At 36.1% G+C, this 17,788-nt stretch overlaps 1 protein-coding gene across 27 annotated transcripts in view; it reads left to right on the forward strand.

Moving 5' to 3' along the window:
- WDR7 (WD repeat domain 7) overlaps positions 1 to 17,788 on the forward strand; it is a 355,090-nt gene that overhangs the window by 33,254 nt on the left and 304,048 nt on the right. For 15 of the 27 annotated variants that reach the window (XM_070627699.1, XM_070627700.1, XM_070627703.1 and 12 more), the window contains 9 exons: positions 1,725 to 1,831; positions 3,441 to 3,519; positions 6,885 to 7,059; positions 9,704 to 9,780; positions 10,886 to 11,005; positions 14,191 to 14,336; positions 14,926 to 15,028; positions 17,006 to 17,147; positions 17,388 to 17,636. In XM_070627699.1, coding sequence (XP_070483800.1) covers positions 1,725 to 1,831; positions 3,441 to 3,519; positions 6,885 to 7,059; positions 9,704 to 9,780; positions 10,886 to 11,005; positions 14,191 to 14,336; positions 14,926 to 15,028; positions 17,006 to 17,147; positions 17,388 to 17,636 — 1,198 coding nt within the window. The remainder of the gene's footprint in view (positions 1 to 1,724; positions 1,832 to 3,440; positions 3,520 to 6,884; positions 7,060 to 9,703; positions 9,781 to 10,885; positions 11,006 to 14,190; positions 14,337 to 14,925; positions 15,029 to 17,005; positions 17,148 to 17,387; positions 17,637 to 17,788) is intronic. The other 12 variants (XM_070627705.1, XM_070627715.1, XM_070627696.1 and 9 more) reach the window with 1 other exon arrangement.

Consider the following 17,788-nt stretch of genomic DNA (forward strand, 5'->3'; position numbering starts at 1 on the left):
CATCGCTAATCATCACGGAAATGCAAATCAAAACTACACTAAGATATCACCTTACACCCGTTAGATTGGCAAAAACATCCAAAACCAAGAGTGACAAATGTTGGAGAGGTTGTGGAGAAAAAGGAACCCTCATACACTGTTGGTGGGAATGCAAACTGGTACAGCCACTATGGAAAACAGTATGGAGATTTCTCAAAAAGTTAAAAATAGAAATACCCTATGACCCAGCCATCCCATTACTGGGTATCTATCCTAAGAACCTGATATCAGAAATCTCAAGAGTCCGTTGCACCCCTATGTTCATCGCAGCATTATTTACAATAGCCAAGACGTGGAACCAGCCTACATGCCCAGAAACTGATGATTGGATAAAGAAGATGTGGTATATATACACAATGGAATACTACTCAGCCATAAAAAAAAGACAAAATTGGCCCATTCACAACAACATGGATGGACCTCGAGGGTATTATGTTAAGCGAAATAAGCCAGTCAGAGAAAGACGAACTCTATATGACTCCGCTGATAGGTGGAATTTAGTATATTGATAAGGAGATCTGATCGGTGGTTACCAGGGAAAAGGGGGGGTGGGGGGAGGGCACAGAGGGGGAAGTGGTGTACCCACAACATGACTAACAAAAATGTACAACTGAAATCTCACAAGGTTGTAATCTATCATAACATTAATAAAAAAAAAAAAATCCAACCACCTAGAAATAACCAGTGTTAATAGGACGAATTATATTCATAGGTTGTCTATTTCAATAGAATAAGCTGTGTGAGGAACAACGAGCATTTCTTTAGTGCTACATGTCATTTCTCATTAGATCTTGCGATCTAATAAGATCTATAATAATCTTATCATCATCATGTTTTATCTTCATCTTACAGAAAACACTGAGACTGTCACTTGCAGAAGGTCACCTACATAGTCCACATAATGGTGTATTATTCCCCTAATAAATTGTTTAATTTAAAAAAAAAAAATTAGTCGTATTCTATTTTTTTAACAGAGTATTGGGTATATGGCTATTCAATGTATTCTTTATGTCTTATACATATGTTATAAATATTACTATACGTATTAAATATTTAATTTAAAAATATATCCTGAATAGCATTTGGTACAAAGTAGATAAATTTGTAGATAAATTTGGGGGCTGATTGCCAGACTATTTTAGAATAGTGAGTATGAAGCTGTCTTTCCTGCAAGGCACTATGTCATTAAATCATTAGTTTCTGAAGGTCATTCTTAGTTCCTGACAGTTAACGTTGATATCAGCATTTTGGAGGGTACCAGTCGTCTATTTTTTGAGTTTGTGGATGCCAATCTAGAGACTTTAAATGTGCTTTCAGATCAATGAAGGTAATATTTAAAAAATAAGTGAGGTCAGATTATTTTTTACACTAATTCACATTTTAACTTGGTTTCTGAATATACTATAGCTTAGTGGTTAAGACTCTCGTGGTCTGAATCCTGGTTCCATCTCTCCGTCAGTGATATTCACCTCTTGGTGTTCTAACAGAGACCTCAGAACTTCTTGGGAGGGTGATTGTGAGCATTAAATGGATGGGAGTCACTGTTTTGCTGCTCTTAGTTTTTGGTACTCTGAGCAGTTCTTCTCAAATCTATGTATATTTATGTTAAATATTTAACAGGATTCCTAAGTAAGATTAATTTTTTAAAATTTGGCACTTACATCGACTTATTTTTGTATTTCTAGGTTAATCCTCGAGCACTGTTGTTTGGTCATACAGCTTCGATCACTTGTTTGTCTAAAGCTTGTGCTTCTAGTGACAAGCAGTATATTGTGAGTGCATCTGAAAGTGGGTAAGTATTTTCTTATTCACTGTTTTCCCTCATAAGTCTTCATTGCAAATAGTAACAGTATATTAGTAAGTAGGGAATTTTGTTTTTCTTTTGGAGTATCTTTTAAATAAATACTTCAGTTGTCTCAACCTAAAGAAAGATATTTGAAATATGGTTTTTAAAATGTGAATTTTATCTTTATTAATGATTTTTATAATCCTTTTATTGTAATTTATGGTTATGTTTTTGCCTTGCTCTTGAGAAACTCAGAATACCATAAAAATTAAAACATGATCATTAATCCCCATGGCATTTTTATTGAGTTGGCAGACAACTTTGAGGATTTTAAAAAAAACCTGAATGATGCCAGGCTAGCATAAATTTGGAATATGAGGCCGTGCAAAAGTTCGTACAGTTATAGTCATGTCTGTTAATGCACTAACATAACTATATATATTCCTGAATCTCAGAATATAACTTGTTTTTGGAGAGATAGGTCATTGGACAGTAGTTGTAGGGTCCAGAGTGTGAGGAATTTTAAAAACGTTTTTGGTGCTTAGAAAATTGTGTATTTACACAATATGTTATTAAAGTGGGGGAGCTGGAAGAGAGTTGTTTAAGAAGTTGTCCCTTCCACTCCTCGTAATTTGTGAATTTGAAGTGAACCTTGGGTAACAGTTTGGAACAAGAAGAGGCAGCATCAGGTAAAAATATTATACCTTTTGGTCAATTAAAGGATAATTCACATTAGAATGCATATTCTAAATAGATTGAGCATCCTTTGAAAAATTGTTTCATGGCATGTGAGATATAGGAAAGGGCATCTTAAAGAAAACCCAAATAATACCAGATCATTGCATTTTATTAGTGTTGTCTTCTGTTAAAGAAATCTTAAGTTTATTTCTTTAAAAGACAAGGCATATTGACTTTTCTAATTTTTAATGTTGTGTCTTTACTTTTGGGTAAAAATCTTTTTTCTCTGTGCACTCAAGACTTCTGCAATCAATACAGAATCAAAACTGGAATATTGTATTTAGTTTGCAAAGGTTTGGGATTCAGTTGACTTTGTTTTGTTTGTTTTTTGCAGTGCTAAATTTTCTAGCTATGTTGATAACCAGTGGAAAATCTCAGTGGTTTAAATGAAAAGTTTATTTCTTGTTTTTGTCACCCTTCCCTCATAGATCATTTGGGACTCTGCTCTGCTTCATAATTATCCTTGCTTTGAGGTTGAGGGTGAGGGAGCAACCACTATCTGAAGCAGCCACTATCTGGAATGGAGGCAGAGCAGATAGAGAGTTCTGGAGGGCCTCATATCCGTCTTAGCAGGTCTCATATCAGTTCTGGCTGATGTGAACTACTCACGAGACTCCCGCAACTAAAGGGAGCCAGGAAGCGCAGTCCTACCAAGTGCCCAGAAAGACTGTGGATCGAGGAGGGGTGGGCAGGTTGGAGGGTTGTTTAGGATGGTGGGTAGGAGGACCGGCATTTTTGACAAACAGCAATAATGACTATATACTACTTTTTATGAAATACATAGTTTTAATGGAAGATTAATTTTAAATCACTGTGACAAAATTAAACAGCGCTTTTAAAAATCAGATTTAAAGTTAGCTATTATTTTGTTTTATAGAGAAATGTGCCTCTGGGATGTGAATGATGGCAGATGTATTGAATTTACAAAGTTAGCCTGCACTCATACTGGCATACAGGTTAGTATCTATTTCTGTAACTGTCCAAGTCTGCACAATTTATTACAGATTAACAATTAAAAAATGTTTTTAAACATTGAGCCTATATTTTTAGATGAAAATTGGGCTGGAAGGGGTAATAGGACAAGAAGACTAGAATTGGAGTAGTAAAAGCATTCCTAATAAGATGGTATACTAGAGGAGGATAATACAGTAGAGGAGACTAATGGGGAAAGATGTAGGGTAAGACAGTTGCCATTGCTGCTTCTGCTGTTTCTGGCTATCTTGCTTACCCAAGTGAGAGCCCTTGAACTAGTTGGGTAAGTGCTTTAGGTCCTAAGTAATGGAATTCTCTTTTGCTAAAGCCTTTGTGATTCCATTTGTGATTGGCACAGTCCACTTTTTTGGATCATGCCCTTTTTATTGCTTGCATGCTTGGTTTTTTGGTACATTTTTTGACTTTCCAACTCTGTAGAAGAACTGACCAATTCATATGCCTGGCTTACATAGGAATTTATAGTTTCTTACTTACATTCTTGGTATTCTTTCTTACTCTTTCATAATTGTCAAGTTCTTTGTGCTTCAGTTTACTCATCATTCACTGTGTTGAGTGTTGGGGAAAATTACCAAGTATATAGAAAATATGATTTGTGTTCTCAATGGGGAAGGAGAGGGAAGAGAACTCATATTTATTGAGCAAATATTCTATAGGCATTTTTTTTATTTTCCGAAGATTGGCACCTGAGCTAACAACTGTGGCCAATCTTTTTTTTTTTTTCTGCTTTATCTCCCCAAATCTCCCCTGGTACATAGTTGTATATCTTAGTTGCAGGTCCTTCTAGTTGTGGCACATGGGACGCCGCCTCAATGTGGCCTGATGAGCGGTGCCATGTCCTTGCCCAGGATCTGAACCAGCGAAATCCTGGGCCGCTGCAGCGGAGCGTGCGAACTTAACCACTTGGCCACGGGGCCGGCCCCTGTATAGGCATTTTTAATATGTTATTTCATTTAGTCCTCCCCACATCCTTACAAATTAAATAGGAGTCTATCATTTTACATATAGGGAAGCTGATACCCAGAGTGATTAAATGACTTGCCCCCGTCTCTCAGTGAGTCATTCATGGCGCCAGGATCCCAAATCAGGTTTATCTGACTCTAGGGACTGTGTTCTTTCCGTTATGTCATGCTGCCTCCCTTAGAACAAATAAAATCATTTGTTGAGGAAGAAAACCTTCTGTGCTAACACAAATTAGGAAAACAATGAAAAATGTTTGTGGGGAGGTGGTATTGAGTGTGATATAGGTCTTTAGTGATTATTTCTTGCCCTGGCAAAGGCCTTTTAAAAATAACTTCTTTAATGCTGTTAGGGTGTATGCTTTCTGTTTAAAGGGCATATATTATTTATTTTTTATCATATGAAGGATCATCCAGGTTTATAAGGAGAAAAGAACTAATAAAATTATGTAGAGTCTTTGACTTTATAATTTATTTTAATTGAAAAATTATATATAAATGTCTCGAACTCATTGCATATAAGTATTTTGACCAATGTATAATTTTATGATTTAAAAACTTTTGGTTTATATTTTAGGAAAAATTATCTTTATTTATTCAACATATTTTCAGTGCCTACTATTTATCAGATCCTGTATTAGGCCCTCTGCATTTAGATTGGCAGCCATCTCTAAGCAGAAGATACTTTTTGGTAGATGCACTAATGTGTGACAGTCGTTCTTTGTGTGATCCTCAGCCTCGCACGTCCAGAAGCAGGTTGTTTTTTAATATACATAGAAATCATAAACCTTGGTGACATTGGCACTTAAGTGAAATCACAAGGAAATGCCAACTTACTAAATTATTACATGAGGGCATCTCTTTTTAATATTTGGGAAACTTATTTCTCCATTCAGGATACCTTTTTTGCCGTTATCAAAGTGTCTTAGAAGCTAAAGCAGAACATCGTTTGGGAGTATAACTTTAAAGCAACAGTGAGAGGCGTGTAGTCAGGCAGGTCTAATGAAGTAGCCCTGCCCTCAGGAGAGAGCTTTTCTCTAGTGACTGCCATGCACACATCTTTCCTGGCTGGTGTCTGATGAATGTTGATGAAGTTTGCTTCTCTGCACCCATCTTTTACTCCTTGACACATTCCTCCCTTGTATGGGTCAAGGCGACCTGTGTCACGCTATGAGTGTCTGGCGATCCCTGAGACCTCCAGGTTGTGTGTTGTGTTTTTGGATCTACCCCCTGCAGTCTGTGGTATCTGCATTTTAGTAGACCCTCCCTCTTTTGGAGTTTTAGTGGTGCTACCTTGTACTTAGTAAATGCTCTGCATAATCAATGCTTATGTTTAAGAAGTTGTATTCCTTCTTATACAGGGTACTCCATAGTTGAGAAAAGATTGTCTTCCATCACATACAGTGTTGAGCTGTAAGAACAGGACTGATGAGTGTGGGAGCAGACTGGAGCCAGGTTTCTTAGTTATTTCCCCAGTTGAGGAGTAGTTACAGCATTGCCCTTTGTGCTGTATCTAGCTTGCCCTCACATGATTCAGATAAGGTCCAATCCCTTGGGAAGTAGTAGTCTGGGTGTTGGATTTCATCGCCTTCTAAAAATCCTCTAGGAGAATCATCCCACTAAGAAAGTCACTTATGTTTTTGGAAGACAGGTGCTTTGGTAAATTGTTGGTCTTGTTTTGATAGTTATTCTTCCTTTACTCTTTGGTTGATGGAAACCCATCTTATCCTCTTAGTTATTTGTGGCATGAGTAACGCGTAGTACCTGATTGTATTGGTTCTTCCCCTTTTTCCCACATAGTCTAAATGTGCACTATAAGGATGGTTTAAATAGTTGTCTCATACTCTAGTCTCAAATAACACACTTAGATTAATCAGAATTTACTTCTGATTATAATATGTTTGAATAGCAATCATCTTTACTTCTAAATTTTATTTGGTCATAACTAGTAATTATAAGCCTATACTGACCTGTTCCCATTCATCTAAAATTCATATTATTTTTGTGACCCACTTGAGTAACCTTTGCTTTGATTTGTGAAGCTGATTTTATTCGGGTGTCTTATTAATTCATTCAACGGTCCTGTTTTAGATGTTCCAGGAGGATAAAAAAGAATTAGGAATTCTGCTCCAAAGTAGTTCAAAAGGGAGGGTAAGATGTTAAGAAAAGAATAATTTTTGTTAGATATTTTGAAATATTAATGTAACTTGATGTGTGTTTATGTGTATACATAGACATATATAATAGGTACCATATAGTACATGTCTGGAAATATTATTGAAGAAATTGAGCATCATAATAAGCTTGATGAATGCATGCAAATCAAGTATCTAAAGTAAAGGAGAACATTTAAAAATCTTTTTTCCTTTTAGTTCTACCAGTTCTCTGTTGGAAACCAGAGAGAAGGAAGGCTTTTATGCTATGGCCATTATCCTGAAATCCTTGTTGTGGATGCCACCAGCCTTGAGGTGTTATACTCCTTAGTCTCAAAGATATCTCCAGACTGGATTAGCTCCATGAGCATTATTCGATCCCACCGAACACAAGGTCAGTGTGTGGTGCCCTTTAGGAACTGCTGCACCATGACTTAATGGTTAGTTTGCTGTAGAGTTCTATAATGTATCATATGTTAATATATTTGGTTATATTCTTCTATTTAAGAAATAACTACTCTAATAATTTATGGTCTGTTTCTACCTTCATAAAGGAATCTTTGATTGAATTACGATTTAACGTGTTACATTATCTCCATTCCACGGAATAGATCACTAGCTTTTGGCAGTCTTAGAGTATGTGGGTGATTTTCTGGAAATCAGCACATAGCTTTTTACTCAACAGCCATTCAACAAATATTTATTGAGTGCCTGCTATCTTCAGAAGATTGAACTACTGAAAGAACTCGAATTCTAAAAAGGGAGCATCATATGTAAACAAATGGCAGTTCAGGATGTAAAGTGTAACAAGGTAGAGAAGTAGAGAGAGGCTGGAATTAACGAATACAGTAAAGGGGCTTGAGGACAAGTTGGAAGGCTGCCCAGATTAGACAAAATCTAGGATTTGAAAAGTGAGGAGGAATTCGTTTGGCAGACATAGGGATCAGGATGTTTCTGGCCAAGAAAATGGTTTGTACACAGGACCTAAAGCATTAATACTAGTCTAGGTATGTGAGGGGAAACTAAAATACCTGTTTTCAGGGCCAAATAGTTTGAGGGAAGGAATTAGGAACATATGACGTTGGCAAAGTTGGCAGGGGACAGATCATGAAGGGCCTTGTGTGCCAGCTGGGGAACTTGGATTTCATCCTGTAGATCAGGGTTGGTAGACCTGTACCATAAAGGCTTTGCAGGCCGTACAGTCTGTGTTTCAACTACGCAACTCTGCTGACATAGCACAAAAGCAGCCATAGGCAATGCAAAATAAAAGAGCCTGTCTGTGTTCTAATAAAACTTTATTTGTAAAAAACAGCCAGTGAGCTGGATTTGATTGATGAGCTGTAGTTGGCTGGTCCCTACTGTAGATGATGGCTGTCACTGGTAGAAATGCTTGAAGGGACTTAGGTTTTAAACATCACTTTGGTGGCATTGTTGAGAAAGGTTTAGATGGGAGCAAAGCAAGTTTGGAGATTATTTTAATAGCCCAGCTGAGAGTGGTGCAGATTTGAACTAAAGCAGTGACTATGGAAGTAGGGTGGATGGACTTGCAGCATTTCCACAGGGCTGTTCTCTGTTCAGAGCATTGGTTCTGAAGTTTGTAATGGTATTAGTGAAAAAGAAGGTTTCTATCGTCAAATATAGTTAGGAGATGTGTGGTGAAATAAAATTAAGCAGGCTTCTTTAATGTGGGACTTTCTCAAGGAGAGGGTTTTCATGCATAATAGAGAATTACTGCTTTATTCCTGAGCATAACAGTGAAATGAGACACAACTTTAATTTCCAGGCAATAGGGAATCATTATCAGCATGTTCACCTTTAATCTTAATTACAATCAATATTTTCTTGAAAAAAAGGACTACATTTGTGAAAGCAGTTTGCTCATTTTGAATTTTCACACTATTTCCATTTATGAGATATACATGTACACACTGGTCTGAACAGCATAGAGTATAACTTTGATGAAAACTTTTGTGCTTTGCATACAATTCTAAATGTTATCAGTATATAATGTTGCAAATGTATACAATTTTTAATCTGCATTTACCATATTCTAGTCTGTGGCTATTTGAAAATTTTAGATGTATTGATATTTTTAAATTTTTATTGTAATTGACAGTTTATGAGCAGTTGTTATAACTTCTCTGTGCAGGATCATGGAATTGTAATCAGTGCATTCCAGTGCCTTACATTGCCTGGGGAACTATGTAATACAACAAGGTTTTTACTTAAAGATAGCAAACAAATCTTTTTAATAAGAGTAATAACTCGTCTTTATTGATATGTCGAATGCTATACCTGTGGTGTGTCTTAATTCTTATAACAACCCAGAAGGTAGGTACTGTTGCTATACATTTATATTTGCTTACAGATAAGCAAATTGAATTTAAGATAGCTAAGTTAAGTTATCCGCAGTTCATGGTTCATTAGTGAGGAAAATGTGATCTTAGCACACACCCTTCTCACTCTGGAGCCTGCGTTAGACTGCTTTCTCATGTCCCTCCTCTCAGAGTTCACCTATATTACCGTGGAGCTGCGACTGCTCCCTTACTGGAAGCTTATGAATTTAGGTTTTATATTGCATCTTTCTCTTGATCACAATCTATGAAGAGTCCAGTGTGCAATAAAATGTCTAGAAGGCAGATAAGGTAGGTGGGAATGAGGGAAATGCATGCCTTGAAGAAATGAATTGGGTGTGCTCATCCATGATAAAAAATTAAAAGTTGTGAATTTTGAAGAATAAAAGTTCTTTGTTAACATAATGATCAAGAACATTTGAAATTATTAAAAACTTGTTGATTAGAAATAAAAAAAGTAAGTTCAAGTAGCTAGAAACAACTTTTCTTTGCATTCCAAATTTTTGGTCATCTTTATTATGTTTCAAAATCTGGTTTCTGTTATTTCATGAAATATTGAGTTGTGTTTTTATGCCAGTTGTAAAACATACTGTTATTCAATTTCATTAAAGCGAACCATGTTACTGTTTAGAAAGAAAGCATATTGTGTTTGTAACCTTGACTTCTTGTTCATTCTCGACTTAGAGGACACTGTGGTGGCACTCTCAGTGACAGGCATCTTGAAGGTGTGGATTGTTACCTCTGAAGTAAGTGGCATGCAGGTGAGACAAATGAGACTGGAAGTGATTTCTCTGTTTTTCTTCTTATGAAGTCTTAAATTTTAGGGGCTGGCCTGGTCGTGGAGTTGTTGGGTTTGCGCACACTCCGTTTCAGTGGCCTGGGGTTCACAGGTTCAGATCCTGGGTGCGGACGTAGCACCACTTGTCAGGCCATGCTATAGTAGCATCCCAAATAAAATAGAGGAGGATTGACACAGATGTTAGCTCAGCGACAATGTTCCTCAAGCAAAAAGAGGAGGATCGGCAACAGATGTTGGCTCAGGGCCAATCTTCCACACGCACACACGCGCACACACACACACACAAATTTAGTAATGCTATGCCCCTTCCTTTTTTTTCTTAAAGGGGAAGGAAAAAGCTTTTCCCTTTTGATAGCCTTATTGGTATAGTCTAGAAGATCCCCTAGTACACTGTGTCTGTAAGTGCTTTATTTTTTTCATTTTTGATGGTAGTCATCTGCTCTACCAAGGATATGAAATAGCGAAACATGTTTCACAGGATATAAAGTAGAGAAACATGGAAGAGGTGGGACTTTCCTCAGCTGCCTCTGTTTAACGTTAAGAGGTAGTTTGCTTGAGAGAAAAAATAAAGCAAACCACCGCAAAAACTATATAAGGCCAATTTCAGTTTTAGTCTTCTCTCTCTGTTCTTTGGGCATGAGTTCCTTGTTACTTTTTATCAGTAAGAAAGGCAGGTCAATTTTTCTGACAATATTGATGCAAATCTCTTCAGCTGGGAAATTTTTAAACGTTGAATCTGGGGGAAAGGAGAGGGATTGGCCAGTTTTTTTCTTTTTAAACCCAAAAGCAATTATAGCTACGAAAATTCGCATTTACTCAAACTTTTCTCATCTGTTGTTACCAGATTGGTGACAGTCTGATTCTCATCAGTATTTTAACGTTAAGGAGCTTTGTAGCAAAGATGTAGTGGCCAGATGTTTTCAGAGTTTATACCTTGGTTCTCATGTGAGGGGTTAACATGATGAACGTATCAAGTGATGTCTTTGTTTCATTTATTTTCTTTATCATTATGTGATAATATTAATTGACAGCCAAGCCATTCCTAAAGTTTTTCTTTCTCTTTTCAGGATACTGAGCCAATATTTGAGGAGGAATCCAAACCAATTTATTGTCAGAATTGCCAAAGCATCTCTTTTTGTGCATTCACACAAAGGTCACTTTTGGTTGTGTGCTCCAAATATTGGAGGGTAAGATAACTACAAAAGTAAGAAGCTGTATTTTTACCCTTCAAGATGTTGGTTTATGAGGCTTCCGAAGATAATTGTAAGGAAGAGCTTGGTACAAGAATATTTTAACCATTCGGAATTCATGTGTGATTCTGATATCATACTTTGAGGTGTTGAGATTTGACTATATGTAGTTGTCTTTTTTCTTTTGGTTTATAGAATGATTCAGTTAATGACTGTTATTCTACTGATCTTCATTTCTACCTTTTGCTACTATTTCAGTCATTATCTTGTCAGTACAGCATAAGCAGTGGTGGTGAGTTTTCTGCAGGTTGACGTATCTTTGTAGGTTGTTATTATTCCCAATTGCCGCTCTGTTCTGAGTTCCTGGAGTTGGGAAGGTCTTCCTCCATTCCTTCAGAGCTAGTGGTGGAAGGAGTATGTTACTTCCATGTTGTCAGACTTTAATATTTCGGTAATAGAAGAAGAGCCGCCATGTTTTGACCACTTGCTCTATGCCTAGCGTGTTTTTCAAAGCTTTCCATGTATTATTTCTTTTAATCTTCACAACTCTCTAAGGGGAATTGTGTTAGTTATCTAATCCTGCATAATAGATTACTCCAAAACTTAGCAGTTGCAAACAACAAACATATCATCACCCATCTGACACGTGTATCACCACCCCATCTGTAGGTCAGGGATCTGGGCATGGCTTAGCTGGGTACTTCTGGCTCAGGGTCTCTCACAGGCTGCAGTCAACGTGTTGGCTGGGATTACAGTCTCATCGTAAGGTTCAATGGGGGTTGGATCTTCTTCCAAGCTTGCTTACTTGGTGGTTGGTTGGCAGGCCACAGGCCCTCTTGGCTGTTGGCTGGAGACATTAGTTCCTTGCCGTGTCGACCTCTGCATAGAGCAACTCACAGCATGGGAGTTCTCTTCTCTCAGAGTAAGTGAGCAAGAGAAGATGTAACCAAGATCTATCTAATCCTGGAACTGAGATCTCGTCACCTCTGCCATATTTTGTTCTCTAGAAACAGTCACATAATCCAGCCTACACTCAAGGGAGAGCATTATAGGGTGTGAATACCAGGAGTCAGGGATCAGTGGGGCAATCTTAGAGGCTGCCTACCACAGTGGGAATTGTTCCTTTCCCCATTTTGCAGATAAGGCAACTGAGGCATTGGGGGGATAAATAACTTGACTAAGATTATACAAGTGGTAGTGGAGTTGCTGGAGTAAAGCTCGGGCAGTCTGACTGTGGCAGCCACTCTCATTACCGCCACTTTCTACTTCTTCAGAGGGGCGGGGCAGTGTAGGAAAAGGCATGACTAGGGCAGCAGCATCTTCAACCGCATCCTTGCCATTGCCACTGCTTTGGAATAAGATTAGAGAGGAAAAGCTAGCAGTGGTCCTTTTCTTAAATGCACACACAAGAATGAGAGGCAACCCACAGAGTGAGAGATGGTAGTGATACACATATGATGAGGCACTCATCTAGTATTTATAAAAAACCAACTCCCAGAAATCAAGAAGAAAAACACAGACAACCCATAGGAAGATGGACAAAAACATTTCATAAAAGAGGAAAGCCAGATGGCCAATAAATGTGTAGAAAGATGCTCAGCTTCATTAATCAGAGCAATGCATGTTAAAGCAACTCTGAAATAGTACTACAACTCACCAGAATGACTTTTTCAGATATTTATTGTCAGAAAGAAGTTTTCAGTTTTAAAATGGTTAAATGGACATCTTTTATTTTATGGTTTCTAAAACAATTTGTGACGTGTTCTAAAAGGCTCACCACAGCTGAGATTTTTTTTTAAATCTTTTATTTTTTCCTAATGTTTGTATAATTTTACCTTATATACTTTTGAATCTTTAATCTGGAATTTATTCTGTATAAACTGTGAGATGTAGATCCAATTTTATTTTTATTCCAGATTGACCCCTCCAGTTCCTGATGCCGTTTGTTGGATAATTCATTTTTCAATTGTGCCTTTATAATATACCATATTCCTGTATTAGGGGAATCTGTTTCTGGACTTGTTGATTTGTCCATTTATGCATTAATATTGTATTGCTTTATTTTCTATAGCTTTATAATTTGTATTAATAGATAATGGGGCTGGAGGGCTGGTCTCCCTTCATTCTTTCTTGGACTTGTCTTGGCTATTCTTGTAGTGCTAATGTTATATATGATAAATATTGTAGCAAGTCATAGTAAAAAAGCTAGGATTTGTTCTAATTTCAATGCTCTGTACAAACAACTTCATTGCTTTTTCTTTAAAGAAAAGTAGAATAAAAACTCTTGGCCATTGAATTACTCATTCCTTCTAGGGAAATTTTCTGGCAATATAGAATGCACTTTTATCAAATATTGAAAGTGATAGAAAAATTCTGCTAGACATTATAAGATCAGGATTTGTAGTCCTAGCTTTATCACTTACTGGACATATGACCTTGAGCATGATGTAACCCTTATTTGTGTCGGTTTTCTATATATAAAATGGGTTAGCAATACTTGCCTGCCAGCCACCTGCAGTGATTCATACGAGATAATGATTGTAAAGGTATGTTGTAAACTTTGGTGTGCCTTAGAAGTGTAAGGTCCCAGAAGGTCAGCAGCCTGTGTGGCTGATGAAATTTTAGGGACTTGACTTTTATATGTGAGAATTATTAAATAATAAAACTGAGTCTAAGTTCCTATTTACAGTATTTTAGTACATTGATGAAATAAGGTAAAGTAAGTTAATTCCTCTATTAACAAAGAGACATTCTGGTGTCAGAGTTTATTGTTAGAAACATTGTTACTGGGCATAGAAATAAAACAGGGGTCATAACCATGCCTTCTAGAGGTTGGCTCCCTGTAACTTGTCATTCTTTGGTGCAGCACTCTCCCTTTAGATAAGAAAGGCTAGGAATTCCTCTCCCTGTGTAGAGGAGCACCCCTGCTCCGCCTGTCAGGGTCACTGCCTGACCACTGGAGGCTGCATGCAGCTGGGGACCTAGTTGTGTTTTCCCTTGGAAGGTGCCTGTGCCCCAGTGATCACTGACAAAATGTCTTTAACTGAGGTAGCCAACTTTAAAGTCCTGAGTTTATTAAATATATTTCCAGAAGTTTTTGGCTTTTTTTGGTTGAAATGTGGCTGTATCTTACTTAAAGGACACTACCATGGACTATATTGTGAATTTCTTATTTCTTGTAGGTATTTGATGCTGGAGACTATTCCCTGTTGTGTTCAGGTCCGAGTGAAAATGGACAGGCATGGACTGGAGGTGACTTTGTATCCGCAGATAAAGTAATCATTTGGACTGAAAATGGGCAAAGTTATATTTATAAACTACCTGCCAGGTATTCAATCAATACTAAAGTAGGACTTTAATCAAAAGCAAAGGATTCCGAATTTGCGATATAACCTGAAAGTATGAAAATGTATAAAGTATAAATATTTAATTTAGGTAAAAAGCTTCAGAACTTATTAAGTTAGATTTGTAATTACAGTTTAACTTATAAGTACAAAAATTAAGTGGATTTTTATTTGAAGTAAGATATTTTAATACCATTAATTTTTTAGTGCCTATATTAAATTAACTATAATTTAAAAATCCATATTTTGTTCATTGTCAAAAAAACCTCATCATATTGTGTGATATAATATTTAATGTCAGTACTGTCAGGTGTTGCTTAACAACTGGGGTACTTTCTGAGAAATGTGTCGTTAGGTAATTTCGTCATGCGTACATCATAGAGTGTACTTACACAAACCTAGATGGTATAGCCTGCTACACACCTAGGCTGTATGATACTCATGTTATATTGTCTATATATATATACTCATGGACCATTGTCATACATGCAGTCTGTCATTGACCAAAATGCCATTGTGTGGCGCATGACTGTATTTTAATTGAGTTGAATGTTGTATTTTTCTCATTTTCAGTTGCCTTCCAGCTAGTGATTCATTCCGCAGCGATGTGGGGAAAGCAGTTGAAAATTTAATTCCTCCTGTACAACATAGTCTTTTGGATCGAACAGATAAAGAGGTAAAATTCTTTAGGTATCATTTATAATTGGTAGTTACAGTGAAAATTTTCGCAACTATATTTATTAGTGTCTTTTGGTAGATAACTATTTGAAAGATTAGTACAATTCAAGGCACTGTATTAGGTGTTGTAAAACATTTTGACATAGTCACTAATAAACACAGCTTTAAAATTTGCATGTCTTAAACATGTAGTATGCCTATACTATAGCATACACTTTTCTCTCAGAGCACAAATGATCTTATTGTGATTACATAGTGGAAATGACTTTTTGTTAAAATTCATATAGATGGTGTAAATTTATTTTGTACTCTCATGCAGTTGTAAACATAGACAGATGTAATTTTAGAAGAGCAAAGATAATCATGTACTAATGCTGACTAATAATAATTCATTACTTAAGGCATTGCAGTATCTCCCCCAAATCCTGTAGTGATTTAAATCATTAGGCAAGAAGTTTTTTTGCTATAAAAAGTTTATTAGGATTTTTAAAAACCTGCTTAATATCAGGTTAAAGTTGAAATGCAACAGCACTTAATACTGGGTTTTCAACTCTGTATTCTTTGAGCTTTAGGAAAGAAGCTTTGGTTTTGGAAATAGTTTCCTTGACTTATATTCTGGGTTTACACAGCTTTTTATTCTGAACATTGTGTTCCATGTTTATGTGGAGCGATGATAAGGGGAAAGGAATTGTTTTTTTCTATGAATATTTTGAATATACAGAATTTATACATCTGTGTACAATGGAGAGCCTCTATAATCTGTCCTTTATTCTCTTAACTTAAACTCCTACTTCTTGCTGTTCAAACTAGATGATCACTTCCAGTTAAACTAAGGAATAATGACTTGTGTAAAAAAAAATGTAAAACAAAACAAATACATATCCTATTTCTTTAAATATCAGCAACCAATACATTTTAAATTAAAATATATGTATTATGTGGTGTGAGATACACATTGAAATATGGAATGTTGGTTACTCCAGCTACTGTAGTAAGTTTTCCTTGTTAAGCATGTTGTTTATCAATTAAAACTTTTAGTAATTTTCAGACTTTAAGTTAAATCAAATAATTGATTATGCTTATTATATATAGTTTCTCTGCTCTTTAGGAAACAACTAATATCAAATATGATAACTATGTTAACTATGATTGTCAAAACTGAAGCCTACTTTTTACTGCTTTTCAGGATAAGATTCTATGGTTTAATTTTCAAGTATTTGTGAATTAATAATCTAAACTTTAGTTTTAGGAGTCCACCACTATTCAGTATTTTCAAATAAGTGATCTCACTGAAAGCACAAGTTCTTAGCAGAAAACTAATTTGTTTTAAAAGTGAAAATATTCACAAGACCGTAAGAATGGTTTTTTGTTCCTGTAGTTTATAGCTAACATATCAGGTGAGGTTCATATTAATTATGTAAATGTGACCAAGGAAAATGTCATGCTGTTAGTTGAAAAATATACTAATTAAAAAATGGAGTCCTCTAGTTGTCCAAGCTGGTGTAATTTTGCTGCTATTCTTAGTGCTTAATCAGGAATGGCAAAAGGCTACGATTAGTGAATTCTTCCCTTTTGACCTTATAAGTGGAGACCTTTCTTTTTGGTAAAGAGTGGTATATCTTTGTATTATTCTTTAATAACAGACAAATAAGTTGCATTGTTATGTGAGTAATCGGTTTTTATAAAGCAGAGAAAAAGAATATAAATGCTAATTCTAGAGAAAGACTGTAAATGTAGCTTTCATTTCTTTGAATGTTTGTGTTACACTGGATTTGAGTATTAGTTGATATGTACATTAATGCTACAAAATTATATTAAAATACTGTTGAATACTCATGCTATAAACATTTTTTTTAATTCTGGTACTCAGGCAAAGTACTTAACTAACATCCTTGTCTGAAAAAATGTTAATGTGTGAACTATTTTGATTAAAAAGATAGCTAAAGAAATTTGAACAATTTCTTTTTTTTGGCAGTTGCTAATTTGTCCTCCTGTCACTCGGTTCTTCTATGGAGGGAGGGAATACTTCCATAAACTGTTAATTCAGGGTGATTCATCTGGGAGATTGAATATTTGGAACATATCGGACACACCTAATAAGCAGGAAGGTGAAGAAGGTAATAGTAAATTATGTGCAGCAATTTCTTAATTCTTTTAATTTAACAACCTAAATACCAACCACTGAATAACAAGTTTATAATGTACATGTCATTTTCATCTTAGAATTATAGTTGATGACAATTATCATTCTTTGGTATATTACTGAATCAACTATAGACACATTTATTTTAATATGTTTAATTTTTTTTCTGACATGCACAAATGTTTTTCTTTCATACAAAACAAAACCTCCACAGGGCTGGAAATGACTACTTCTATTAGTTTGCAAGAGGCATTTGATAAACTGAATCCCTGTCCTGCTGGAATTATAGATCAACTGAGTGTGATTCCCAATAGTAAAGAACCTCTTAAAGTAACTGCAAGTGTGTACATACCAGCACATGGACGGCTTGTTTGTGGCCGTGAAGATGGAAGCATCATTATTGTACCTGCTACACAGACAGCCATAGTACAGCTGCTACAAGGGGAACACATGCTCCGAAGAGGTATACTTGAGATCTACCAATGTCTAAAGTGTTCCGAGAGATCTGTAACCGTGATATTGACAATGACCTCATTCAGTGTTTTTAGCAAATGATGAGTCAATATAGTTGTTAGTATGCTATGTAGTTGATAGAATTGAATGTGCAGACAATAA

This window comes from Equus przewalskii, chromosome 7, assembly GCF_037783145.1.
Source record: "Equus przewalskii isolate Varuska chromosome 7, EquPr2, whole genome shotgun sequence".
NCBI classification, from domain to species: domain Eukaryota; kingdom Metazoa; phylum Chordata; class Mammalia; order Perissodactyla; family Equidae; genus Equus; species Equus przewalskii.